This window comes from Labrus mixtus, chromosome 1 (genome assembly GCF_963584025.1).
Source record: "Labrus mixtus chromosome 1, fLabMix1.1, whole genome shotgun sequence".
Classification (NCBI taxonomy): Eukaryota; Metazoa; Chordata; class Actinopteri; order Labriformes; family Labridae; genus Labrus; species Labrus mixtus.
Window position 1 is genome coordinate 11,023,305 of NC_083612.1, and position 27,929 is coordinate 11,051,233.

Below are 27,929 nucleotides of genomic sequence, written 5' to 3' on the forward strand. Positions count from 1 at the left end.
TTGAACGTGAACATCAGTACAACCTGTTCAGACTGCAGTGTTCATCAGTCGCAGCCTGTGCGTCTGCGGCTTGTTTGCATGTGAGGTTATACATTCGTGAGTTTCCTCGCAGACTGTCCAACATGTGCTGTCATTGAGATACACACTGAGAGGATTTGCTAAACTTAGCTCTTACTCCTGAGACAAAGACACCCGCTGTGCTCTCCGCGGCTTTGTGCAGGACAACTTTTAAGCCCGACCAATTAAACAATGAGGAGCTTGGTAGTCTCGCATCTTGCAAGGTGCAAACTTAATTGCTGTGAAAATGCAGCTAATGTTAGTGATTCTACTTCTCGCAAATAAAAGAGCAAAGATTAGAAAACGCATTGCACGGTAAACACTGCAACTGTAAACGTTATTTATTATATTGCAAATCCAAAACACACAAGATAGGACGTGCAACTGTTTTTAATGCATTGCATTCACAACCTTTCGTAATTGTTTTCTTGATGTTGGCATTATAGGCTTTGCACATGCCGAGGTCTCCATCTTATTTTGTATGATGTCATGATGCTAAAAAAAGAATAAAAGTCTGCTAATCTATACTCTTTAACTGAGAGAACACCCATCCCACGCCTGAGAACAGATACTGACCTTTCCCCCCCTCCCCGTCCTTCAGTACACACACTGTGCATGAGCCGGGTGTTTGTTTGGGTTGCAAGAAGCAGGTGCAAGGATTTCTTTACCTTACAGTAGGAGAGGAGGAGGAACCTGAAGCTACACCTGCACACTTTCTCTCCACCAACTCTGCATATTGGGCTCTAATTGTTCACACACTTGAGGAAAATTAACTTCAATCAGGAAATTCCACAGGTTGAAAGAACTTCCACAGGTGAGTACCTTTAATTTTAGGGTGCTAGAGGTGGAAAATGACACTTTTCTCCTAATGAGGATGCTGTTGCGTGTAATGATCTGACATACATGTAATTATGAGTTATTTGAAATGTGAGGGGGATAATTCTCCTCAGGGTGACCGAAGCATCATCGTCTCTCTTCATGTTGATACTAAGAGAAAGTCCTTGTACTGAGAATGATTGTTTCTTCAGAAGGAATTTGATTTTTTTTTTTTTTTACATAGATAGATTACATGTGCATCTATCTTCATGTAATCTTGTGACTATCCCAGCTGAATGACTCACTGAGTGAGTGACGTGTTGTAGGTCAGCTCAGGTTACTGGCAAAATGCCTACCAGCGAAAAACCATCAGTAAACAAAGTCTTGGCATTAAATGAGTTGGATTCTGACACATGAACTGTTAGTGAATTAATGGATTAATGACTTTGCATCTCAGGGAAAAGGAACAAGTCAACTCATGCAAATTATGGAAGTGACAGTTTCTGAAAGCAATGCAAAACTGCTGGCCTTGGGCCACGCGTGCATCATTAGAGATACGGCGTTCTGCGAGATTGACTCCCACCACCCCTCCCCGAGTCGAGACAAGGCTGCGAGAGGATGAAGTTCAAAAGGATAGCCCGGAGGGTTACGCTCTCAATTCTCAGTAAAATGACTGGATGGGTTGCACATCAGACAGCTTACGCTTTTTTCATGCTTCTTGTTAGGCGACGTGACTTCAGACATAATCACATCATCCTTTGACATGAATCAAACAATGTATTTTTTGCACATTTGGATACTTTCAGGCACTCTTAAAGAGGGGTTAAACAGTACCTAGAGAGTGAATGTCTCTGGAGAACACTGTAGATCACTCCAGCTGCAGAAACGTGTTTTTGTCTGTCATCACTCTTTTTTTTTTTTGTGCCAACACACCGCTCCACAAAAAAGAGAAGCCAGTCTGTCAAAACAGAAACTAATTTATTCCGTTTGTGCACAAATACATTAGATATAAATTGACGTCATTCTAAATCTGTCCTGAATGAACGTGCACATAGTTTAAAGTTAAATTTAAAGGACGCGTAGGCCGAGACATCGACATGCAAAAATATATAGCTTAACAGTTAACGACTGTTATTTTCAACTATAACTCAAATATATAATATACTTTCAAAAATACATCTGATGTCAGTCCTGTAAAAAAAAATTTGAGGGAAAGTGCCTCTCTTGCTTGTGCATCAGAGAAACTTTAAAGCATCACATCAATGAGAGGCCCTGAGGGCTGACTGGAGGCCCTCAGGAGAAGTATCCACCATCCATCTCTAAAATGACACGTTGTCCCTGGTAGGCAAGAAATCCACAAATAATCCAACAGATTTTACCATTTTAAATACAGGAACGTCCTGAAGTCTTTCTCCCTTCCTTAAAGTATGTGCATATAGGATCAGAAAGTCTTTTTACTTTACATGAAAAATATCTTTAGTTGCACCTACATCAGATATTTAGACATATTTCATGATGATTACAATATGCACATCATTAAAGATTTCATTGTTAGTATTATCTATTGGACTAATACCTCTATTGGGCGAAGAAGTTAATATTTCCGTCACCATAACAATGCAATATTCACTTGTAGGCTATAACTGAAGAATGCACATTAAGAGTGAAAGCACATAGTATCTCTGAGGTCCTGTCCTCATTGTGAAGCTGCCAAGTTCCAAAACTTTCCAAACTCTAAATGGGTAAAAGCTGGATGTCTGATCTACGAGAAACAATGCACACTGACAAGATTTTGTGGCCTTTTACAGATGCTTTTATATTCTTTTTGTTTGTAAGGCTTTTAGGCTGTATGCAAAAACACGCTGTGGCAGGATTTTTCATGCACATAGATTGAACCTGATATCAATTTTCTCCTAGTACTCCTAGTAAGACGAGCGTATTAACCCTACTGCATATTTTAGCTGTGATCTGCTCCCCTCTCTCTCTCTCTCTGTGAGGAAGGACATGTGAAGTGAAATGAGTCTGAGTAGAAACGACATTTCCTTCTCAACTACGTTCTCAAGTGGAGGGCATGATGGCGGAGCGAGTCAAGAGGTGCTTATCCAATCTGAGTTTTGTTTTAATTGTACGTCTCCTGCATAAGTAAGAGCAGTGAGTGAGAGCTTAATCAGGAGCTCTGGCTCTGATCCAACTCAAACGCAGCTCCGACAAGACAAGAAGATGTAATTAAAATTGTCAATGAAACGGGATCATCAGCCGTGCATCATGCTTCAGTGGTGCAAAACAGGGTTGCCATTAGTGACGACGATCACAGACTACCGTGAGACATGCAACCACTGAGTTGCATTAATCAATATACACTTAAAGTTTTCATCAAAAGATGTGATGATGGGATTGGTACTGATGTGTCATTTTTATGAGCTGATCTAAAAGTCTGAATCTCCTAAACTTGTCCAAAAACAATCCCTCAATCTTTAAACAAGATTCTCTCTAATCGAAGCTGCAAACTTGCAATTTCTTATTTTGTTTGCGTCATCGCTGACTTGTTTTTTGCCTGGCAGTGGGTCCTTGCTCTTTGACCTGAGGTAGGCTGGATGCATTGTCTTATTATTCAGGATTGTTGTCATTGGTAACATAAGGCGTTCGAATAAGAGATCTGCAGTCGATCTAAATTTGGGGGCATGCAAAACACCATCACATCGTCTCCTGCAGTGCTGCTTGTCATGTGGTCCCCTGGTCACACAATCCATCTCAAAGAAAGTTTCAACTTTGGCTGACGTGTCTTTGTTGCAGAGTGTTTGCTCATGGTGGATTTATGTTGAGGCTCACTAAATAATATAACAAAGAGTACAGTCCAGACCCGCTCTCTTTGGAAAATTACTTGAGACAACCTCTGTTAGGATTTGGTGTTATATAGTTGTTTTTCCTGGGACTCAGTTTTCACATACATGAAGATTGTATGTTTGTGTATTTCAATCTAAATCATGGTTATGGTTTTGAGATCTAGTGTGTGAAACAATAGCCATGTTGACTTCATAATTGACCTTTTCATCTACTAATTAGATGGAAAACCCAATATCAAATTCAAATGTACAAACATCAAAACAACAGTCGATTAGAGCTTCAGCTTGGACCTGAAAACAGAAATATGATTCTGTATAGAAATGTGCAGCAGAAACCTTCTTTAGTGGTAAGTATGGAGCCAAAAAGGTGGAAAAATGGAATGAGATACACACAAAGACTTTATCTTTGGCTTTTTCACCCCCACAAAGGTCATTTAAACCCTAATCCTGTCTCCACAAACCCCAGAATGATCATTTGGTTTGCACCTCATAAGTTGATATTATTGCTTCTCTCTTTTGAAATCAGTGTTTTTTTAAACGTACAATATGTAGAATTTTATCACAATGTTTACATTGAAATATCTTAATTAATTAAAAACGGACTAAACCTATGTTTTTTTTTTTGTTGAGTACTTACATTAACTCAAACAGTTATCAAAAGAAGAAATACGTAATTTTATAGTTGTAAAGTTTATTGCTGCCGTAGAAACACCGGATGTCACGTCAAAGACCGCTACATAAGGAAGCTGGAATTGCTGCTGAAAGCTGCTGTAGTGTTGCTGTATGTGTTGCTGTGATAAAAACATCATTTAAATTATACTTGGATACATCGTCGGTAAACATATTCTCTTTCTCTGGTCGGTCTCATTCGTTCGTCTTGACTACGGTCAACACGGAGTTCGGTTTCACGGGGTATACGGAAGGAGAGTAGCGGAGAGAACTCCCATGATTCCCCTCCAGCCTCAGCATCATCTTTTGTTATTGTAGTATTGACTGAGAGCCCCCTGGTGGTGGAATCTACATATTGTATCTTTAAATTAAAAAACACATTGGTGTCTTCGGGGGACATTCAAGGGCACCAAATTCTGCCTATATGAAAAATGTTTGTTGTTGCAGTTTTACTGTCAAACAACAGTTACAGTAGTTCTGACTGAGCAGTTTGATTAGAAAAAGTAATGCCTTGACCTCTGACACAGAGTGGATCAGCACCGGGACTTTTTTACCTTATGTATCATACCGCTATAGTTAGATGGAACTATTTTCGGTAGTCCTAAAGTGTTGCACAATATCAGAGTGAAGGAGGAAACTTTGGACGGAAACAGATGATGCAGACGCGTAGTCCCACCAAATGTTAACATTTTAGACAAAACGAATATTACAAGAAACATATTCAAATATTTATAATCTGTTTCTTCTTCTTCTCCTGATGGTGTTACTGTAATTAGAAAATGTATTTACCATATAAGAAAAATACATATCAGCAATAACATGAACATTTTCACAGTTATTTATTCTTGTTTGTCGCTTTTGTAAAATATGTTTGCAGGATGAGGGTTCAGTACTACTTATAATTGCTTGAATGAAGAATAAGTCCGGTGTTTTAATATTGTTGAACCGTGAAGGAACACTTCATCTTTTTGTAATTATGTCCATAATGTTCTGACCTTCTGAACTGAACTATCTCTCTGTGTGGGCTGCACTGGCTGCTTGCAACACTGAATGTGTTGAACCTAAAATCTGCAATACATCATGTTCCCTACTTTAGCTGAAAATAGTATTTAATATATATATATATCTGAAAAGAAAACAAAAAACTCTGAGTGAAGTCGGGTTACATATCCAGTCTCCTGAGATGACATTCATCTTCTTTCTTAAAGCAGATGGAGATTTATAAAGCTGTCATGGAGCATAGAATATTTATCTGATCTGAAAGCATGAAATCCTTGAGAGCACTGACAGCGTGACACTTTGGCACAATGAACCATCAGAGAGAAGCCCATTAATCCACATTGTTCCAGGCCCCATGAAGCATCTCCATTTTACTGACTGACTGACTGACCCCAGCTCGTGGTGTCCTTACACTAAGTCTCTGAGCAGTTAATGGACTTCCATGTCCACAGCATCCACGTGTGTGTGTGTGTGTGTGTGTGTGTGTGTGTGTGTGTGTGTGTGTGTGTGTGTGTGTGTGTGTGTGATGTAAGAGGGGTTAAAGCATGCTGGGACTTTTAAGTTGTGTTTACAGTGTTTAGAAGGTGTAAAAACCTTAGATTGATGTATCATGGACGACAGGTTCTTGGATGGGAGGATTCCTCTGTGAAAATATAACATACTTAGATAAATAATGTTAAAACTTTAAGCAGCCTTACAAAGTGATGCTCAACAGAAAACATGCCCTGTTATCTCTATCTGTATACATTTGGATTGGCGGTTGTTTTCACTAATTTTTGATTTTACAGTTTTGGAAAATAAAACGTAACAATAGCATACTCTATGCTACTTCTACTCGAAGTGTTCATATTTTATCCTGATACTTATATTTTATTAAAATTACAAAACTAAATCAAAAATTCTGAGAATGTCTGCCTTTAATGGCCATCACAGTCATGACTTATTGTTTTGGCACTTGCTTCTCTTTTCCAATATTGAAAAAAAAAGAGCCCTCTGAGAACAAAAATTACATTTTAGTATACAATAAGATATGATGCAATTTGATGCGATGCCACACCATAATATATAATATGGTATACTTTACTATACCTTTGGGGAAATCCGTCTTGAACTCCAAGTGCTGCACACACATACTGTACATATACGCACGCACACACACACACACACACACACACACACACATACAGAAATACAAACAGACAGCTGACGCCACAGTAGACCCAATAACTACATAAACAACCACAGTGTGCTATTTTCATTATTATTGTAGATCATGCTCTTGCTTTAAAAAAAAAAATCACTTTCTAAGTCGGATGTTTTTTTCGGATTTGTTATCGTTATACAATTTCTGTTGAGGCCGACATGTCCATTTATTGGACGTAGATAAACGTTTGGGCTTCTTACTAAAATTACATATTGGTGATTTGTTTTTGTCTTACACTCTATTTATTCTTGCTTTGATTGTGCGTATTTAAGAATCTCATTTATTTGCATTTCAAACTATTTTTAAGCTCTTCATGATTTTTGTGTTTGTTTCAGCCCAAGGCAAACTTTCTCTCAGGGACAAGAAATAATCTCTTATCTGATGTTTTAATTAGTTGTTGTACTGTAAGATCTACAGAAGAATGAAGTCGTTTTTATATCACAAAAGAAAATCATAGATAAGATCTTAACATATCTGATATCTGCAGGTGCAGTGGTCTTTGATCAACTAATATATTTTCAAATTCATAAAAATATTCATGTTTGTCCTGATAAAAAACACCCTTTATTACAGATCCATAGATTTGTAGATTGTATATAGATAATCTAAATGAAAAGCAAATAATGTATGAGCATTTCAAATGATTATAATCACCATTGTTGTTACTGTAGCTGTAATGGTTTTGAAAAACAGACGGCCGACCTGCAGATGAGCGCTGAGTTCTCAAAGAAGATGAGATCAACAGAGATTGATTTTCTCAATTGATTTAAAATGTAAATGGTATTGATAAGGCCCCTGGAATATCAGGGTTTGTTTTCATTGTGTTTGAATCTTTTATTTCTAAGTAACAGGTATGCTTAGTGATAGTTTGCATCGCTTCACGTTTCCCTCTTTAAATGCCACATCAAGCAGGATTTGTATTTCATACAGGTATATGTTGTTTGTTTATTTGTTTTTTACACTTTCCTTGCCAGCTGTAGACCCAGCTGTAGACTTGTTCTCAGAGTGCGTCTGATCCATCTCAGTGTGTATGTGTGCTGGATTAGGATGGCTCAGAACAGCTTAGTTAATTATAGACACCTGCTGTCTAAGCGTGGCGTGTGTTGTCAGGTGTTGCAGCATGAGGTCAGCTTGATGCTGCGGGAGGGAAAGGCGGGGGAAGGGGGGGGGGGGGGGGGGGGGGGGGGGGGGGGGGGAGGTGAGGAATTGCATGGGCAAATGCTCTGCCATGTGCTCTTAGATTGTGTCTTCTTCGCTTTACAAGCTCAGAGAGCAGCTCAGTAGCAGAATGTTCACACACACACACACACACACACACACACACACACACACACACACACACACACACACACACACACACTCTCCACGCAAACAAACTTTGCACCTGCTCGACACGTTCACACCTGATAACCCTGCAAACTGAAGGGATTATACTCCTACAGCAGCTGTAGGGGCTTCTTACAAACAATCAATCTGCAATCACTCGCCCGGCAACAGATTCTTCTTCTGATTCTGATACAAGAAATTATTGTATTACCAAAAAGAAATGGGAGAAAGTGGTGAAATCAAGCTTTCACAGCCCCATTTTCAAAACTAGACGACGCTGTGGATGAGAGTTAACAAGGCTTGAAGCTATCATAAAGGACCGCATAATGGCTTTCATATAATAAGACATGAAATAGGACCAAAATGACGACTGTCAAAATGTCTTTTAAGACATCACAAACACCTGGTTATCATCTTTTTTTCACATGAGAAATAATCACTCCATCATTGCAATAAAGAATAAATGCAACCTCTGCAAAAGGAACATAATGATAATGGCTCTGTCGTTGAGTGGAACTACAACTCCACTCAGCGAGAAGCCACGGTCTATCTTTAAGGACGATTACATTAAGGCCATTCAGTGACTAAGCAACTGCTAAACACATGCATATAAAGAAAAAACCTCAGCTTAGGGCCTTAATAAACAGTGTTGTTGTTGCAATGCAGCATTTCTGTAGAATGATTTGGCACCCGCCAAACGAGCAGCTTAAAAAAAAAACATCCAGGGCCACATTATTGGATCAAACAAACATAAAATCAATACAATCATAAAAAGAGTTCATACTCCCCTAGTTTTGCTTTTGACTTGCTGTCATCCAAATGATCGTCTGTCATCTCCGGCAATCCAATATTGGTTTATCTGAGGAGCAGAAGTGACAGAATCATTCTCGTGCCTAGATTTTCTTTCAAATCAATACGAAGAGAAAAAAAAAAAAGAAATAGTAACAAAAAAGAGGCATAGTTAATGACTAATTAATACTCCGAAATATGTCAAGCAAACAGCTGCAGTCAGTTTTTTCTGTTTTGTCTTATAATCAACTTTTATTGGGATGAATATGAAGCTTTGTGCAACTTAATGTGAAAGTTTTTGTTTGCTGTGAACACCACACTTGACATTAATTGAGATCTTTTTCTCTGGTTCATATTTTAAATGCGGTGTAGAAATCAACCGTAGTGCAAGCAATTAGAAGAATCTAATAAATCACGAACTTTGCAAGCTGCTTTGCTAGCTTGTTTTGAATACTTGTAAATGTGGAGAGCGATGGAGTCCTAGTAAAACTTCATTTAAGAGACCGCACTCAATGAGCTGTCACAAAGTGTGAGTTCTGACTCGGATTAAAACCAAGAGAGACAAATAAAAGACTATACCTGAGATGTCGCTTGGTGCAATGAGAAGCACAACATCCCTGATAGCATTAGATCATCCTGTCATGACAGAACTGTGCTTTAGAAATTAATAATGGGCTGAGGCTCCTGACAACTTCCTCAGGGATTGTTTTAAGCCCAAACATCTGAGAACTGTACAAATTCAATGCTCAGCAAACCGTGCACTTTCCAAGCATCTGCGCTCAAGTTTTTGCGAGTTCAGCATGTTGGAGCTGAAGTATTGTGATAACGAGTATAATTTTATCTTTCTTCTGTCTAATTCATGAGATTTTGAATTTTAGAATAAGTTGTTTGAAGTATCCCAACACGGTTTGTGTTTTTAGTCGAGTAGAACCCAGGCAAAGTACATCCTTTTTTATGAAATCCAAACACCATTTTTCACTCTATCTGGACCTTCTGAGACTTAATCTAGTTGGATGTCCAAAGCGATATAAATCACAGTCTTTCAGGGGGAGAGGTAGACAAATACAACAAGGCGAGGAGAAAAAAAAAAGGAACAAGGATTTTCACTCCCTCGCTAATCTTAGCGACTGACTCCACCCTTCCTGTCTGAGAGACTCATGTCAGTCCTCCAGTGTAGTCAGTTCACCTTTACGCACCTCCCTGCAGCTGAATGAACAGGCACCTGTGGTTGTGGATTTACACTGAATGCTGAGGAATACGCTTTTTCATCATTTTTGTTAGACTGAGGATCCTTTTACAGAGTGACTTTTTTTTGGAGGTTCTGACTGGATTTACTAATGCATGAGCCATGAGTCTGTTATTTGGTTTTCTGAAGCTGATGGCTGTGTGGTAACGCTTAAAAAAGTACACGTGCAATCCAAAGCAACATTTAAAAAAAAAAAAAAAACTGGTAAGCATTAATAGTAGCAGGTTGTGATGTGGTGGTAGTTTTTCAGATGAGTCATCCAAACATTGGCATTGGAGAGGCGCAGATTTCCCTTGAAAGCCGAAAGATGCATCAATGATGCATGATGATGATGGAATAGTTGTTGTGTGTTGTGTCCAGAGATAACTGCTGCAAAGGCAAACAAAACTATCAGTATAAATCCTGTTGGCAAAGCATTGGTAGAGATAGTGCGATGTTTCTTTTGAGTTTTTTGTCTTTACTCCTCAAATGATAAATGAATGCATTCTTTTTCTGTTTTCCCCCCTAGACATTTTTGCCTCAACCTAACAACCACAGATCTACAGTTGAAGTGTAATTTATGAAACGTTCTACAGTAAAAGCATTAAATGATCAGCTTGTATTGGGAAAAATTTCTTTGTCCACCTCAAAGTGTCCCTAATTGGGTTTCAAACCGCCTTACAGAGAGGTTTTTTTTGGTCTATCATGATTTGCACGTTGCATTAGGACTAGCTTGCTGTGGAAAAAACACTCAAGTTTTTCATTCGAATGAGTAATCTCCTGCATAACAGTGGTCAAGTCGGGTGGTGGTGACACCTTGACTTTTCCTGGGAAGCCCCTTTTCTGTTGCATAACTCAATCACTTGTGCGCTGCAGGTGCTAATTTTATCCTCTTTAAAGGGCTTAAGGCTCATTAATGCTGGAGCAGAGTGTATCAGACAGTCGTGATTGACTTGGCAGGTGTTCTGTCCTCACCTTGTGTGTTCCCTCTTACCTTTCAGGTCTTATATAGAAAGTCAACCACATATTCAATTATCAAACATGTTGCTGAATGCTGGAAGAAGAATGCAGAATAAGTCTCTATGCAGCCGCTCTCTCAAGCTATTTCTCCTCTCCTAAATGTACTTTTTTTTTTTTTTTAAATGGAAGGCCATTTTTGCAGGAAACGTTTTAAACTGAATCTAAAACCTTGTCTGATAGAAAACAGTATTTTTTCTTCTGCATTTGTCACCAGCATATATTCACCAGTCCTCCAGGTGTTCAAGACATGAAGGTCAAGTGTCTAATTGACTCGGGCATTCACTCTTATGTAAGAGTGAAAGTCTGTGCTCGACAGAGGATTTAAAGGCTGCACAGGGGAGAGCTGATCTCTAAGTCAAAGAGGCTTTACACCAAACCACAACAAACCTCAGACACTTGTTGCTTCAGCTACGCATATTATGAAGCAGCAGGAGGAAGGAATGGATGGATGGAATGGTGGATGGATGGTATTCAATTATTAAAGCTATCCTTACAAACCCTGGAGACTCAAGGAAACACAAGGTCAAAACCAGTGACCACGTAAAACAAACACATTAGCGTGCATACCAAGTATTTACTCAAACATGCACATTATGCATGCCCTTAGAAAACTTTACAAGCAGATTTTATTTATCTGATATTACATTCAAACACCAAAATAGAATATCTCAGATTATCATAAATGACTATGCATGGACTTCTAACAGAAGCAGTAGCAGAGGGGAGGATATGAGTAACAGCTGCTGTTCTGTTTACCCCAAACTTAGCGAGTAAAACTGGAATAATTTGTTTAAAATGCAGATTATACACAGGCTCTTTATTGATTCTGTGCTAATTGTCAGTCCCTGCGAGTGTCAGTCACTAATGATAAAAAAGGCCATCTGTAAAATTTTTGACAAAATTTGCAGGCATTCAGGATGCAAAAGTATGCAAAGTTAATTAAGTTTAACCATGTGTGCATTTGCCCCCATTAATTACTTAATGACACCATGAATTCACATTTTTTTCAAATACTAATCTTGCATGTAATGTCGGCTAATTCAATCATATTTGCAGATTTTGTTGTTTGTCAAATATTTAATATCATACCATCGTGACAAATTATTTTTTGGTGTTGCAGGCCATTTTTTTCCCCATTAAGTCCGCTGTTGACTCTCCCCAACTGACCAACCATTTCTTTTGAACCTGCCACTGAAGACCTACTCGGTAGAAGAGCTTAATTTTAATAGCATGTCCACATAGCCTCTGTGTTCACCAGTTAAGCCACACTAAAGTGCCCTACACCTGCATTCTAATAATGGCCCAAAAAGGATGACGCCACAAGATACAAAAAAAGAAGTCTGAATGTTTAAAAAGAGATTGGAAATGACCCCTGATCTGAATCTCTGCAGTAAAAAAAAAACCTAATTAGTTTAAGTACTCAATCCCCATGCTTCAATCCAGCACAGTGTTGGACTTGTAAATGATGGTCCCATTTGGGTCGCTATAGAGACATGAGACAATAACGCAAAGAATGCTTGGGATTGACACTTTGCAACCACTACAGCCAATCAACCAAGATGGAGAGGGAAAAATTGCTTTTACACCCTGTCAATCAAGTATGTCCACTACTGTTGATCAAAAACAAGAATGCTACGGTCGTAAAGCAGAGGCTTCAGAAGTTGGGTTCACAAAACAATGGTCGATGTTGTGCGGACTATGACCAATTCTTTTATACAGTGAATGCCCACGATCCAACGCCTACCTAGGCAGACTTCCTCAACAACTTGTTGGGGTTTAAACAGTTAAAAAAAAACTTGTTGGGGTTGAAATAGTTGACAACAGTAAGAGTCCTAACTGGACTCACCAAATGTTCATTGGTGGGAATGCAGAACTAAACTTGAAGTACTGCTTCTGGGAATCAAACCCCAGGACATTACAGTGGTGGGCTACAATGTTTTCCCTGTGATAAACATTCATCTAAATACTAAACTTTTCTAACTCATAACTGTTGACTTGCACATGCTGTCTCAGCGACAGGTGCCTGTGTCAACATTGTTTATGTCTTCTCTTAGCTAAAACGTATTCTCATGTACACAAAGCATATACTGTTTGCTGGTTTACATTAAAGCAAATGTTAATTTTGCAACTTTAAAATCTGTCAGTTTCAGAAATCAGCTTGTTTATTCTTTCAGTGCCAACAAAATGCAGAAGCAAGTGGAAGTCAGGATGGACGAGAACCACCTGGAGCCCAGAGTGGAGAACACTGAGAGTGCATGTAGCTCTTTTTGTGATAAAATCATGAAGAACATGGTGCTCACTCTCACAATCCTTGGTAAGTTTTTAGTCCTATGTTCCTCTTCAATCCAACCATTTTCTACTCCAGCTTTTACTGGGGGTTAGGCAGTTCTCTCAGTGAGCATTGGAAACAAATGCTCGGGGGATATGTTCGATGTGAGTCAATCACTCAGGCAGCAAAATACATCCACACATATAAGAAATGAACCCGACTGAGATTTATTTGGACCGTGTAACAATCCTGGAGCATCTGATGCCACTGTTGCTCCTCTTTTCTACATATACAAACATACATATAATTGACATATATCATCAGCTTTGCGGTCTTTTTTCTGGATGTTAAAATAGCAAGCATTAGAAAAAAAATTAAGTTTCAGAATATCCTATCTCTGCAATCATATTGCATTGAAAAATCTAATTTAATAGACTGAAGCAAGGAGCTGCTTTTACATCTCATTTGTCAATGCCAAAAAAGGGTTACAGTATATTCAGAGCTTTTTCTCTCCTTTCTATTTATTTTCTAACTTTTTTTGTACACTGACATTTAGATAAAAGTTATATTTTCTTGCTTAGTAAGTTGAAACATAAGTGACCTTTAAGAAGTCAGCTTTGAGTAAGGTTTAATTGTCACACATGTTTTTTTTTTTTTGTCAGTCACAAATGACAGCTTGCAGTGTTTAGATTCTAACAAGCAAAATATGACAGTTTATATTAACAGATGTTGACTTACTCTCATTCAGACACTTGCTAGTGTTCACACTTTACATTCTCACGGCTAAGATTCTTGCTTCACGGTGGTTCTGTGTTTGATTTTGTGTTGTTTTTTTTTCCTCTCACCCGCTCAGGTGTGTTTTTGGGCTCCATTGCTGGAATGCTGCTGCGGCACATATCGCCTCTCCCTCCTGATGTTGTTATGATCATCGCCTTCCCTGGGGAGATCCTAATGAGGATGCTGAAGATGCTTATTCTGCCTCTCGTTGTTTCCAGTCTGGTCACAGGTGGGTGGGATATACGGTGGCTGCTGCAAATGTTCTGCTTAAATTTTGCAGACGGATGTCCTGAAATGAGGACGAGTGGTGCAACTTGTTGCTAAAGGGGAGTTACGTTGCAACAGGAGAGACAGGAGAGTGGGCGGGGTTTTTTTTTTTAATGCTGCCAGGCGCACTTAAAAAAAAAAAAAGCTTCATAAAGTATTTTATTTTGTGCATAGATGAGATCTGTGTGGAGGATGGGAGGCGCACACAGTTTTGTGTTGAGTGTATCTAGCACAGTTTCATAGATGTTCTTGTTTTTCCACGCTTTAAACTATTTTGGTGAACAAAAACAAAAACTTCATACTAGTTAAAAAATAAATGAAAACTAGGACTACAAAATCCGCAGACGGCAGAAAGAAACAGTTACAGTGAGTTATGTTGGCAACATTTTAAAGAGCTGTGTTTGTCCTTTGTTGGAATACGAGAGAGCCATGTTGTTAGATAATCGATTTCTGGCAAACCGATGATCATAATTTTAATTCTCAAGATACTTTACATAACTGTTGAACAAAGGTTGTTGAAAAAGATTAAAAAAGCTTTGGACACAGTCCCTAATAATCATTTTAAACTTTAAATCAGACATATAAAACAAACATGATTGGTTTAAAAGTACAGGCCATGGCCAGATTTTTAGCTTCCATAACTAAACTTTAGAAAGACAAACAGCACCGTTATAACCTGAGACAGAACTAAATCATAATCCTTTATCGTCTACAGCAGAGTACGCAGACATGTTTAAAATATTGCCTCTCCATAACCTCGAGAGTTATCACGACTTCTATCGAGTCTCCCTTGATGCACAAGGAACACAATTACCCTCAGTAAACAATTCATGTGTTGAAGAGCGCTATGATTCATTATGTGCCTCCTGAAAGTCCAGACGTCTGGTCCCTCCACCAGTCATCTGATAAATACTGCTACAATCGCTTTCTGTCACGGCGGATAATTATAACTGAATTAAAAGGGGAGGTTTAATCATCCTGCCAAGTGTACATTTGAGTTGAGTCTTGGACCGAGTCGTCTCCATTTGGAAGCAAATCATGTGAAAAGTTTGGCTGAAGAATTGTAAAGACATCAGCAGAAACTAATTTGGAGGGGAGCTGATCAACTTAATTATGTTTTCATCAGAGTTATTCTATTTGAAAATTTGGAGAAAAGGTCAGATCTCATGAAAAAACAACCAGAATTGAAAGACAGAAAACGTGTAAGGTCTAGGGTAAATTCTAGGGTTTATTTGATCCAGTTTTCCGAAATAGATTAGATCACTTACCCTATGTTCCTGTTCAATCTGCCCAAAGGACTTGCCGGTTTGGATGCCAAATCCAGCGGCCGCCTCGGCACCAGAGCCATGGTGTACTACATGTCAACGACTGTGATCGCAGCCGTCCTCGGCGTGATCCTGGTGCTGCTCATCCATCCCGGAAACCCCAAGCTGAAGGCGAACTTGGGACAGGGGAGGAAGAACGACGAGGTGTCCAGCGTGGACGCTTTCTTCGATCTCATCCGAAATCTTTTCCCGGAGAACTTGGTGCAGGCGTGCTTCCAGCAGGTAGGAGTCTCACCGAATCTTTTCACCCCCTCCATATACTGCCTGATTCATATGTGAGGCACTCCAACTGATTGTTCTTCTCCTTTGATTCTTGTCCAGATCCAGACAGTAACCACCAAAGTACCTGTGCCCACAAACAGAACCAAAGCACCTCCACAGTTCACAGTGAAGAGGTCGCTTCAGTTCAAGGGAGGGATGAATGTCCTCGGTAGGTGAAAAGTTAGAAAACACTCCCACTGCACAAGGGAAGAGAAATAGTTGTTGAAGAAAAAGGAAAGTTATTTTTTTTCCATTTCAATTACATAACAGATAACATACAGACAAAGAAACTATCACCAATGCTGCACAATAAACAGAAAAATGCAATTTAATCATTGATCATTGTCAACTTAAATGGTCTTGGAAAGGTAATTTAGACATTTGTGGCATGCAAGTCAAGTACGTTTCAGAAGAAATACTTTTCAAACACTGTAGCATGTAACAGTCATTGTTATCTAGCCCAAAACACTTTCCACATACTTCTTGATTCAAGGCTGCAAAGCTGTCTCCTTCTTTAAATTCTCCTCATAGACAAAGTAAAATATTCGCTGTTTTCAAAAAGCAAATGCTGGTTTGTCCCAGACTAATTAAATTTCTAATTCTAACGCTGCACTCTGTGCCTTCCAGGTTTGATTGGATTCTTTGTTGCTTTCGGGGTTATCATGGGAAAAATGGGAGAAAAGGCCAAGATGATGTTGGAGTTTTTCAACGTCCTGAATGAGATCGTTATGAGGCTCGTTGGAGCAATCATGTGGTAAGTACCATCCACTAGATCGCTCCAGCCAGTGACATTGCCAAACCATGCAGAAAGCCACAGTGATGTTATCAATGCAGAGAGAGAGAGAAAAAAAACATACTCTGTGTCTATTTCCAGGTACTCTCCTGTTGGTATTGCGTGCCTCATCTGTGGAAAGATCATCTCCATCGCTGACCTGGAGGTGGTTGCCAGACAGCTGGGGATGTACATGGTCACTGTGATAGTGGGTCTCATCATCCATGGAGGCATCTTCCTTCCGCTGATATATTTTGTGATAGTGAGGGATAACCCCTTCACGTTCTTCATGGGAATATTTCAAGCTTGGGTCACAGCACTCGGGACAGCATCCAGGTTTGAGTTTTTTATAATCTACTATTATTTCTTTGTTACTGACCATGAGCAGTAGACTGATCCTCTTCAGTGTTTCTGTGAATAATGTGATTCACATTTCCATCCAAGAGTATAACCTTGATTTTCAAATGTTAACCATGAAGTAGTCTCGCCAGCCATGGCTTCTTACTTTGCCTCCAACTGGGAGGACTTCTTTTATTTTTACTCCATGTTTTATTAATGACATGGTAGAAATCTCTCCTCTCCTGAGGTGAGCTCACTTCTCTCAAGTTCATCGCTCCTCCACCAACCCGAAACACTTCTTAATTATCAGACATACAAAAAACAACTGCTGAGTCATTACTGCTGTTCCCTCTGTGAGATTCACCCTGAAAGTGAATTCAAACTAGTGAAACTTTTTGGATCTTTGGTGAAGTAAAAACTCCAAAAGTTCTAACCCAACTTACTTTATTTCATGTAACAAATTAGGCGCTAATTAATCACATTTCAAGTGGATTTTTTCCAGTGTGAATAAATAAAATTGGGTAATTAAGTTTTAAGAAAGACTTCCAAATCATTGTAACCCAGGGAAAATTAATTTTCATAATTTCTTTTTTTGTGTAAATTTGGATGCAGAGATATTAAAATTAAATCTCCTCGCATGCTGCTCACGTCAACGATATCGTTCTAAAACATTTGTTCCTGTTTCTTTTGCTGCAGTGCCGGTACTCTGCCCGTCACATTCCGGTGCTTAGAGGAGAACCTGGGCATCGACAAGAGGGTGACACGCTTCGTCCTCCCAGTGGGTGCCACCATCAACATGGACGGCACGGCGCTTTATGAGGCCGTGGCTGCCATTTTTATTGCTCAGATGAACGGGATCGCGCTCGACTGGGGCCAGATTATTACCGTCAGGTGTGGATTAATTTTGTTGTTTCAAACTTTCCCATAATTTGATTGTCTTCTTGTAATCACACTATTTTTATTTTATCAGAAATTCAATGTTTGATGTTCAAAGTGTTCGGTGTGAGTGCAGTCTTTCATTCTGTGTGTTTTCTTCCGTCCTACTGAGTATTGTACTTGTCTCCTCTGCAGTATGACAGCCACTCTGGCCAGTGTTGGAGCAGCCAGTATTCCCAGTGCAGGACTGGTGACCATGCTTCTGATCCTCACAGCAGTGGGTCTGCCGACTCAGGACATCAGTCTGCTGGTGGCTGTCGACTGGCTGCTGTAAGTCCAACATCAACACAAATGCTGTTATTGAAAGGCAGATTTTTAAAAAATCAACTCAATGATCCATGGTGGTTAGATTTACCAATGGAAGATAATTTCTGGATATGTTAAACATCAAATGCAGGAGCCGAAAAATAGTTTTTAACTTTGAAATGAAAACGAATGGGAGCTCATGTTAGATCATTAAAAACAGAACCAAAAAAGGGACATCACCATTCAACCCAAAGGACCTGTTTCACTTTTTAATTTTACATTTCTTCTGCTTTTGAACATTTGTCCACAGCTTTACCATTTTAAAAGACACGGAGCATTTGTACAATTTGGAGCTTAATTGCAGTATTACGTTTGACTTCAGTTTGAACGTCCAGGATTTGGCTCGAGCGTCTCATCGCAGCTTGATAATGACCATGTTCCTGTAGCCTACATACTTTCAGGGGGTGATAACAAATCCGGCTGTCCTGCTCTGATTACTTTTCTCAAAAAAAAATATTCTCAATATGCCCACTCACTCACACCTCTGTGTTGATTTAGGATCTACTGCACATAATCCATTAGCAAAAAAAGACAAAAGGTCTGGCGGTTTCTCTCTCGGTTGGCAACAAATGGATATTACTCATATGGGAACGAGCTGCCTCACCTACACGTCAACTGATCACAGGGATTTTGTTGAACCTCGGGCTAAATGATTCATATAAAGGGTGTAACCTCTTTTAACAAACTAATTAACAGAGATAAACTCTTATTCTACTGCTGCTGAAGATACAAAAATAATCTATTATAACGTCATACAAACCAATGTTTTGGCGTTTATGTGACAAACTTAAAGCTTCTGTGAGCAGTTTTTATCATGTCATGAAACAGACTGAAATTAATACTGATGCCTCTATATGACCTTCAAAAGCAAACCATCAGCAACGAGATAGATTTTTTTTTCTATATTGTAGTTTATAAGCTTCTAAACACTGCAGGAGGGGGCAGGTGTCAAACAGGCTGAAACAGCTTTTGTTTACATGTTCCACAGCAAAGATTCAAAGTGAGGGATGTTTGACTGTTTAAAAACAGCAAGGTGTGACTTTTGGCCAGAAAAAAAACTTCTTCAACATGCACAGAAAAGATCAGCCACAGGGGGCGCCAAAATCAACACAAACAAAAAGTACTTCCCAGGAGCTTTAAAATCAAATTGATCAAATTATTTAAAAGAAAAACCACAAACTATAACAATATAAGACTTTTAGATGCCTCACACTGGAATAATCACAATTTGCAGTCTGAAATTCTGTTGTTTTGCATTTAAAAACTGTTTTTGTTATGTTTTTATTTTAAAATGTGGTATTGCTTTAAACTAAGGGTACTTCACTTCCTGTCTGGATACAATGCTTTAATCTTTATCTGTCATTGATCATTCGTATGTGTCCGTCTTGCAGGGATCGTTTCCGTACCTCGGTTAACGTGGTCGGGGACTCGTATGGAGCGGGCATCGTGTACCACCTCTCCAAACATGAGCTGGACTCCTTCGACTCCCAGCAGACCAGGATGGAGGACTTTGAGATGTCAAAGACACAATCTTTTTATGAAAATAACACCAACCAGAATGTTTACACTCACCACAACTCAATCTTAATAGACGACTGCAAGGTACATTTCACGTTAACGGACATAGAGACGTGTATGTAGAGAAACCTCCCCTGCTCTGTGGTTGTGTTCGTCCTTCTTTTCCTCTCTGTGTCTGTGTTTCTTTTCTATGTGACCTCCTATGATAACGTATTTGTGTATGTTTCAATAGCAAATGTTATATTTTAACTACAGAGAATATATTTTATTTTTAAAAAAGTTGAAAAATCAAAAGATATAGCTATATTTATTTATTCACCAGTTTATCGTATGAAAAAGCAGTTTTTTGTGATACCAGCTTCATCAAAAGCTTTTTTTTTCTTTTTTTTTTTAGATTTTGGTTTATTTTTTTAAATCCAAAAGAGCTCTGTTTTACTTTAATGAAGTCCAAAAGAAAGGGTTTAGTTTTAGGCATCAACCCAATGTGTTGTCTTGTACACAATTCTATTTGACCTGTTGTTGTGTTATGTTTTGTTCTAATAAGGAAATCGTTATTTTTTGTCTACTTAATTGGACATGTATTTGTGGCAGCCCAGACCAAATTACAGTTTTTATTCATTGGCCATATTTTGTGGATTTTTTTCCCACCAGTGGTACACATAAAGACTGCTGTTTCACCACGTGTTATCCAAAGTTATGCATACATTTATGACATGCATATCGAACAATCCTTCCCCTGTAATACTGAGCAGAATCTAGTCATTTCTTTAGAGAATATTGTTGATATGTATTTGTTTGTATGATGCAACTTTTTGTCTGATGCAAAAGTTGCATTATGATTGTTTGACTATTATAATTCGGTTGGGCAGAGAAGCCATAAAATACATGGCCAAGTTTTTATAATACTGTAAAAGACCACTGTCGACATGTAAACAGCATCCCTGTTTCATTGTATACATATTTTCTATGTTGAGTGGAATTCACCTCACCAGCCCGACCTCAAAGACTGACTGTAGTGAAGCAATGGCTTCTCTTCCCAACCGTTTTTGTTTTTTGAAATGACCGTGCCTTGGCCCAATCAGTTAGATGTTCTTGATAACTGCTTACAGGTCACCATGGGCAAAAATGGCAAGACTTCAGATTTCTCTCTTGTTGAAGAGGGACCGTGGAAATGCGAGTAAAGCAGATCCAGATGCTGCTGCGCCTTACCAACTGAGTTCCAACAGTTCTTTAACTTTCTGCCGACAAGACAAACAACAACACAAATCACGTAGAGACGAAAGGAAGGGAAAAAAAGTGAGTTAGCAATATCAACGATACACAAAAGACAGTCATCTTTTTCTTTTAGCTACCTATCCGGGCAGCTACTGGACCATTCAACAAATCACTCAACAACTTGTGTTGGATCTGGTATTTGCACTAACACAGACTCTAACTTACCAATGCATTTCTAGCCCTTTGTGCAGAAGAATCATTTATTCGGTTGACATGACTCCTTACTCGGTGCTGCTGCAAGCTTCCTGAATTGTCAACCAAAGAATTCTTCGACAACATTTCAGTTTTTTTTTTCTTCTTTTGTATCAAAGCTATTTTTTTGTAGCATCAAGGGCAGAGATGATCTGTGGACGATGGCCTTGCCAGGTAATCACTTTGTTAGTTTAATTGAAGCAAGTGAGAAATGATGTAAAAGTTGGAGGTAATGGACTCAAATCAAATTTTACAGATTAGCACGTCAGTATTTGACAGAGTTTCTGGATGAATGTTTGTCTGTATTAATGGTTTTTGTGTATTTGTGATTTCTGACAACTCTGTCTTCTTATGTAATGTCCACAAACACTGGACCAAATGTTCATAAATAATGCAAACATTGACTGAATGCAACAGCGCTCCATGTGGACTCCTGATGTCAGTGCAGGAGGGATAAACACGGAGATACCTTTGACTTTTTGACTTATGGGATTACACCTTGATGGCGCACACACAGTCAAGCCTAAAATAAGCTTAAGACTTAGGTAAGAGGAGGGGGCGTGGCCTCTAAATGTGGCAACAAACAGTACAGGATGTGTTGCCGAGGAACAGAGCACGTGATTGGTGCCCTTCCTGTTATTCATATATTTATTTATCACTTTTTGTATGTATGATCTTAACAAGCAAAGCACTGAGTTTTCTGTTTGTAGTCGAAAAGGTTTGCATGTGTACTGCTATTTATGTGTTTTTGTGTGTTTCTGAGAGCAAGAGAGGGAGATATATATATATAAGAAAAGAAAGAGGAGAAAAACAGGGGGGATGTCTCTGATATTCTCAGCAGGCCTGGCATTGCTCTGTGTTTTATTTCAAACTGTTTTATTTCTTTGCTATATGACAACCTTGCCTTGACAATGTCAACTGCAGAGTGCAGTCAATAGGATGACAAACATTTCCGGATCAAAGTTGCCAATTGGTTATTGGCTCTCACATTTTTTTGTAAAGATATAAAGCTCAACCCCCCCACTCCATCTTTTACCTCCTCAGAGCGAGGATGGCTGGGCCTTCCTCGCAAGGAATTACCTAGAGTTTGCAAAGTTCTACGCAGCAGATTTAAATTCATAAGCCTGTAATTAACATGTAGAGTTAATTAGCTTTGGTCACGTCTGTTTAGCGAGTGCACGCTAAATTCTGCCTCCAGCACTCGCATTAATCTAAAGCCGTAACAACAAGGTCATTGGATGTTGTGTTCGGGTTTTACTCTGTGTATCGACTCTATTTGATCCTATAGGCAAAACAAAAAAGGGATTCTTTCTTTTCTCTTTTTCAAATAAGCATCAGTTTATACTTTTCAATTTTAAAGTGCCTCCTTGCACTTTGTGTATATATACTCTCTTTAGATCAAAACTGTATGTGTATATGTATATGTATCAGACGGATTTTTTGCTATGCTTAAGGTTTCTATAAAGACTATAACTATTAATCTAAAGTAATAATGATAGCACAATGTTAATTTCCCTTCATGGGCCACTAGTTTCTTTAGTTTGTGAAATTAGGGTTATGTATTTAAAGCAAACAATGCATTCAATTAATCTAATTTCCTTTTTTACGAGAATGGAATGAGCTCCAAATGGTTGTAAAATGAATAAACCCAACCTTCTTCACTTGTTTAACAAATAAATATTAGAAATGATTAATTTCATATTTGGGTTTTTTAACGGTTAAGAGCGTTGTGTGCGTCTATCCAGTGTTTGGCTTAAGCACCCCTTTCCAAAGGGAGTCGGCCACAAATTCATCAGACCCTAAATTTATGTCAAGAGCCCATTATGAATTCATAACATCCCTTTCCCCAGCTATCATATTTGTAATTGGGCCTCGATCCAAATAAGAGATAGTTTTTAGTCAACTGGCCGAGTGTAGCAAGTGTTTTCTATGAATCTGTGAAATCAAGATTCTTTAGAAAATCATTTGAATATTTTGTTGCTATGCACATATCTGTCCAAGAATGTGTTCAACAATTTCTTGTGTCTGACCTTCGTTCTTTTAAATTTTGTGGCTACATTCAAGCAGGATTGAATGCACTCGTATGAAACGCTTAACAGTGCAACGTTACATTTGTCAGGCTGAAACGGACTGAAAGTGTGTAAATGTTTTAATACTTGTGTGTAAATATGAATGGAAAACCAAAAATAAATGTTTGTCGATGAGCTGTAGTTGTGTTTATTTCTCAGACGAAAGGTGCAGGTGATGTGAACATTCAATGAGTGCGACAGCTGGAGTGCTGTGTAGGTTGTCGAGAGCAGCTAATGGGTTTGTGGGCTGAGCTTCGACATTGAATGCACGGGGGAAACAGGGCAGCTTAATATAAGTTACAATCCACAACACAGACTTTCAACAATATGATTACACGTGATTGAAAATAATTACAATAAAGACACTTGAAAAAAATATATACATATGCCGGCAAAGAGAGCTGGTAGTTGGGAAAAATATTTAAAATTAAAACAGAAAATAAAACACTGAAGAGAGTTTGAAATAAATGGCTTCAGTGGAAGTTTCCCGAACAGCTTTGCATGTTGCATCTAGAAAACGTATCTGACATGATAATAAATACAAAAAACAAAATATTGCCGTTATCTCAAAGGCATTATAAAACAAGAGTTTTCAAAGTCAGATGGAAAACCCAGACTGTCATTGGTGGTTCAGATCGGGCTCAAAGCGGAAATCTTATGCCTAACAGCAATCACTGTTTTGTTCCTCTGACCGAATTCCTCTGCTTCACACACAGTCTTGTTTTTCTATGATTAGCATCAAACATCACAAGGGTCTTTTGTTGCGCCTCAGTCCGATGAGTTATTCTCTGGAAGCTCATCCAGAGGGATGACGGAATATTCTGCCGCCTTTCCATTCTCCTTGGGCAGGAACGTCTCCATCTCCTGGTCCTGCTCCCTCTGCTGGTTTGTGGAGTTAGTTTGGGTCTCAAGCTGGGATGCTTTCCTCGGTGCATTCCACCTGTGCAATAAGGAACAGTAAGAATCTAATTGCATGCTCTTAATAGCCATACTTGAAATATAATATGTACATTTCAGATCTTTTAAGTCTTACTTGTCTCTTGTAGCGATGGCAATGCAGATCACAACCAGTGTTGCAACACCAACGATGAAACCAGTGATGATCATCCAACCTGGAGGTATGGGAGAGCAAGAGTTCATTAGATGGATTATCATAAGCCAGAGACTGTAAACACTCCCAGAGCTGATATGTTCAGAGACTGGTTGTGTAGAAATGCTTTAAATGCATGTTCCTGGACTCACTTGGTGTTTTGTGTCCTTTGTCGGTGCCTGATGGTCCTGTCTGTGGTTCTGGAACAATAACAGAGAGACACATGTTCAAACTTTGCCTAAAGAAATAAACACAGAAAATATGAATATGCAGAGGCATACTGATTGGAGAAGGCACAGAAATGTTACCTTTATTGACAACGACTACTTTGTCATCTGCTGAAAACATTCGAGACTTGGGTCCGATGGGAGCAGCCATGGCGGTTGATGATGCAGCCATGGTGGTTGATGATGCAGCATCGGTTACGCTGTTTGTGTCAGAATTCATACTGGAGGTTGTAGTTGTGTGCTGTTCAGGCATCTCTCCATCTCCAGATCCTAAATCTGAAGTCACAGGGTCAAAGATCAGGACAGCTTGGCGAGTGGTTTGAGAGGTGGATTTATGGTCTGGGGTGGAGCTGGGCTGGGCCTCATTTGGCACTGAAGAAGACTTAAAGCTGGCCTGAGTGCTTTGAGTGATGGATAAATCTGAACTGGAGTGGTCCACAGCTCTTAGAAACACAGTTGAGGTTGAGCTCGGGGGATGTGAAACACTCTGCGTTGTGGTCGCAGGGTGTTCATCTTCATGCTGGTGGAACAGGTCACTGGACTCCCCTAAAGCACTGCCCTCGAAGTCTGTCTCTGTAGGAACAGAGGACGATGGTTGGGAAACTGGAACTGTTGTGTTTCTCTTGGGTGATGCAGTCGTGAGTGAAGGGAGATCAATCAGGAACCCATCCGTCAAGGCCTCGTTGACAACTTCATCCTTGGCCGAGATCTGGGTCACAGCTAGGACAAAGAGAGACGGAAAAATCCACAGGTAAATCTAAGTGTTTACCCACCAGTCTTGACATGAGCGGAAAAGGAAAGTTGCTAAGCTTTTGTTTAACGTGTTTCAAAATTGCCACACAAGGATTACTTGCATGGCCACAAATTCCTGTATAAACTTGTGTTGCGATCTTCTTTGATGAGGTGTAGGGAGGGACAGTAATGATTAACCAGGGTGACTAATGGTCTAAGAGTGGGTTAACAAAAGAGATGCAGCTCAACCAAGGGCATTAGAGTTTACACGAACATACCACAACTTTAGACACACCCAGTGCACCAAAGTAAACCGGGACAGTTCCCTTTCTTTGGACGGAAGTCATTATTCCCAAAAGCCCACCATTCATCTCATGACCCCTCAGATTTATCTGTAACTCTTTGACATGACCCTAAGAACTATTGGCCAACATCTTTCTATAATACAGCCTCCATAGTTTGAGGCCATTGTTATAGTGAAATGACAACATTAGTCACAGGCACCAATTTTTCCTGACAAACTGATCGCCTTCATTCACCTTTGCTTTGTAAAGTCATAAACTTTACAGATTTTAAGTATAGTTAATGTCTGTAAGGTCACTTTTTAATGACCATTGAGTTCAAACGATGGCGATTGAGCCGATAAACTACCTGGGAAAACCATAGCAATTTATTTGGTGTACCCAACTGGATGTCAAGAAGCATTCACGGATTAAATCAACAAAGGTGTTTTTTTCCACCTGAAAGTGTTGGTCGACGAGAGTAGGCAGAAACAGTGTTCCCTTTACTTCTTCTTACTTGTGCGTTGACGGTTACTAATGGTGAACAGACAATTCAAAGACTCATGCCTAAGACAATGCTCAAAAAAGTATGAACCCACATAAAACAAAACAATGTTCAGGTGCTTTTTGGATATTTGTAAGAGTTACCCGCAATTCACACATACTTTTGCTCCGTCGGACGGCTCGCGCCCATTCACACTGGGTCCGTTTCTGGGACGTCAGCGCAGCGGAGCGCACCCATGACACGTCACAGGAGAACTACAAGATCCCGCGGGAATAAAGAGAAAAACATGCAAACAACATGTTGCATTGTCTTTCTGAGGATGCACTGTTGTTCATTCGGTTCCTGTTTTGACGTAATGTTGATAAAGTGATGAAAAATACGATCATGAGTCTGTATATTGTGTTTTTGAAATTGACCGGATGCTCTGTGCGTTTCCTTGTCTGACTTCCTGTCCGGGCTGTCATATTCTGTCGAGCTTGACGCGTGCCTGCAGCGTACTCCGGCGAAAATAGACTCGCTGCGTATTTGAAACGGAGCAGAGACGTAGTGCCGTCGGTGGCTCGCGCCGGAGACGGACCGCAGCACGCACGGAGTATGTGTGAATTGGGCTTTAGGCCCAGAAAATAACCTGCAATTGCAGCTTATGTTGCAATTTGGTATTGGTGTGAGTTCATATTTTTGCACACCAAAAAGCCTTTAAATAAACTATTTGAATCATAAAGATCTGACATTTGCAAAAATTGCAGCCTCTGCATTTGCATAATGCCGATGGCTACTATTGGTAATATTTCAAATATTATACAGCTCAAGACAATACAACTTGCATTGTTGAACCTCCACAGCAATGATTAATTGCCTTGGAAAAAATGAATTAATTAAGTGCCAGAGAATCAAGTGACAGATCTCAACTCCTGTTTCTGCCAAGTCATGTTCCGCTCTGGTGCTCCCTATGAAGTTACCCAAACTTATTTATCAGCTCCTTGCGGCTCTCTGGTTTCACCTTACTCTAGATGGCTGCTTTAATGCACCTCCTGGAACAGGTCGGAAGATTTTTTACAATGATCTCCGTGTGTAATCTGGAGGTGAGAGTGAAGCCTGTGCAGCGACAATGAAACACAACTCCGGCATTCCTATGGAGAGAGAGTTAGACCTGATACATAAAGTGCATCTGAGGTGGCGAGGAGGTAAGTGCTGACTCACGAGTTGAGAGAAAGGACACCATGGGAATAATTGAAATTCCAGAGGTCTGTGTTGAAGAATTAATGTAATTTTTAGACTTCAAAGCCCAAGTGTACAGCCTCCTGAGTTCTGAGGTGGGAGAATGCAATTTTGCTTAAGAATGTCATGACCACCTGAGACTATATTATGAGAATATTAGCAAGAAAAAAAAAGCACATTAACTTGATCTGATCTCTTTTTTTAAAAGTAAGTATAAAAATACACGTCTAATCAAATCACAAAAAAATATTCAGCTTTAAAAAAAATGGTGTTCAATTAGATGTTTTTACAGTAGTGCTGTGAAGAATTGTAAGAATATGAAAAATGACTTTCACTTACTTGTTAGAGGTGTTGAATGGACAAAAGCAAGAAGTCCAAGAATAACCCCGAAAGAAAGATTCCTCATCTTGGTACCAGAAAGATTGTGATGTTTCGGACTGAAAGTACCTGTTCGCAAGCCGGAACTACACTAAGCACACTGAACTGATAATTTGAAGTGAACGAGTCATGTCTCTACCTTTTATACACACACCAGGCACGTAGGTGTAACATCAGTGAAACAATGTCTGGCGACACACGGACACACAAGGGGTGGAGGGGGCGGCACACCTGTGAACACACC

At 39.4% G+C, this 27,929-nt stretch overlaps 3 protein-coding genes across 3 annotated transcripts in view; 2 read left to right on the forward strand and 1 right to left on the reverse strand.

The window, feature by feature from the left end:
• The window catches only part of traf6 (TNF receptor-associated factor 6), a 400,050-nt gene that overhangs the window by 105,021 nt on the left and 267,100 nt on the right, over positions 1-27,929 (forward strand). The gene's annotated exons all lie outside the window — the stretch shown is intronic.
• Positions 684-22,172, forward strand: LOC132992983 (excitatory amino acid transporter 2-like). Its single transcript, XM_061062643.1, has 11 exons — positions 684-871; positions 13,123-13,262; positions 14,071-14,223; positions 15,558-15,808; positions 15,908-16,016; positions 16,475-16,601; positions 16,722-16,955; positions 17,655-17,849; positions 18,030-18,164; positions 19,592-19,802; positions 20,828-22,172. The coding sequence occupies exons 2-11, from the start codon at positions 13,133-13,135 to the stop codon at positions 20,897-20,899; spliced, it is 1,617 nt and encodes a 538-aa protein (XP_060918626.1). The 5' UTR covers positions 684-871; positions 13,123-13,132; the 3' UTR covers positions 20,900-22,172.
• LOC132993069 (uncharacterized) lies at positions 23,317-27,843 on the reverse strand. The gene is made up of 5 exons (XM_061062756.1): positions 27,647-27,843; positions 24,653-25,291; positions 24,497-24,544; positions 24,288-24,366; positions 23,317-24,194 (listed from the first exon to the last, which is right to left on the reverse strand). Exons 1-5 carry the CDS (start codon positions 27,711-27,713, stop codon positions 24,023-24,025), a joined length of 1,005 nt encoding a protein of 334 aa, XP_060918739.1. The 5' UTR covers positions 27,714-27,843; the 3' UTR covers positions 23,317-24,022.

Bases quoted from the DNA above. Each gene is read 5' to 3' on its own strand.
- LOC132992983 (XM_061062643.1), top strand. From the start codon at position 13,133: ATGCAGAAGCAAGTGGAAGTCAGGATGGACGAGAACCACCTGGAGCCC. The intron at 14,224-15,557 runs GTGGGTGGGATA...ATCTGCCCAAAG, and splicing joins TGTTTCCAGTCTGGTCACAG to GACTTGCCGGTTTGGATGCC. The intron at 16,017-16,474 runs GTAGGTGAAAAG...TGTGCCTTCCAG, and splicing joins GGGAGGGATGAATGTCCTCG to GTTTGATTGGATTCTTTGTT.
- LOC132993069 (XM_061062756.1), bottom strand. From the start codon at position 27,713: ATGAGGAATCTTTCTTTCGGGGTTATTCTTGGACTTCTTGCTTTTGTC. The intron at 24,545-24,652 runs GTAACATTTCTG...TTATTGTTCCAG, and splicing joins AGTAGTCGTTGTCAATAAAG to AACCACAGACAGGACCATCA. The intron at 24,367-24,496 runs GTGAGTCCAGGA...CCATACCTCCAG, and splicing joins CAAAGGACACAAAACACCAA to GTTGGATGATCATCACTGGT.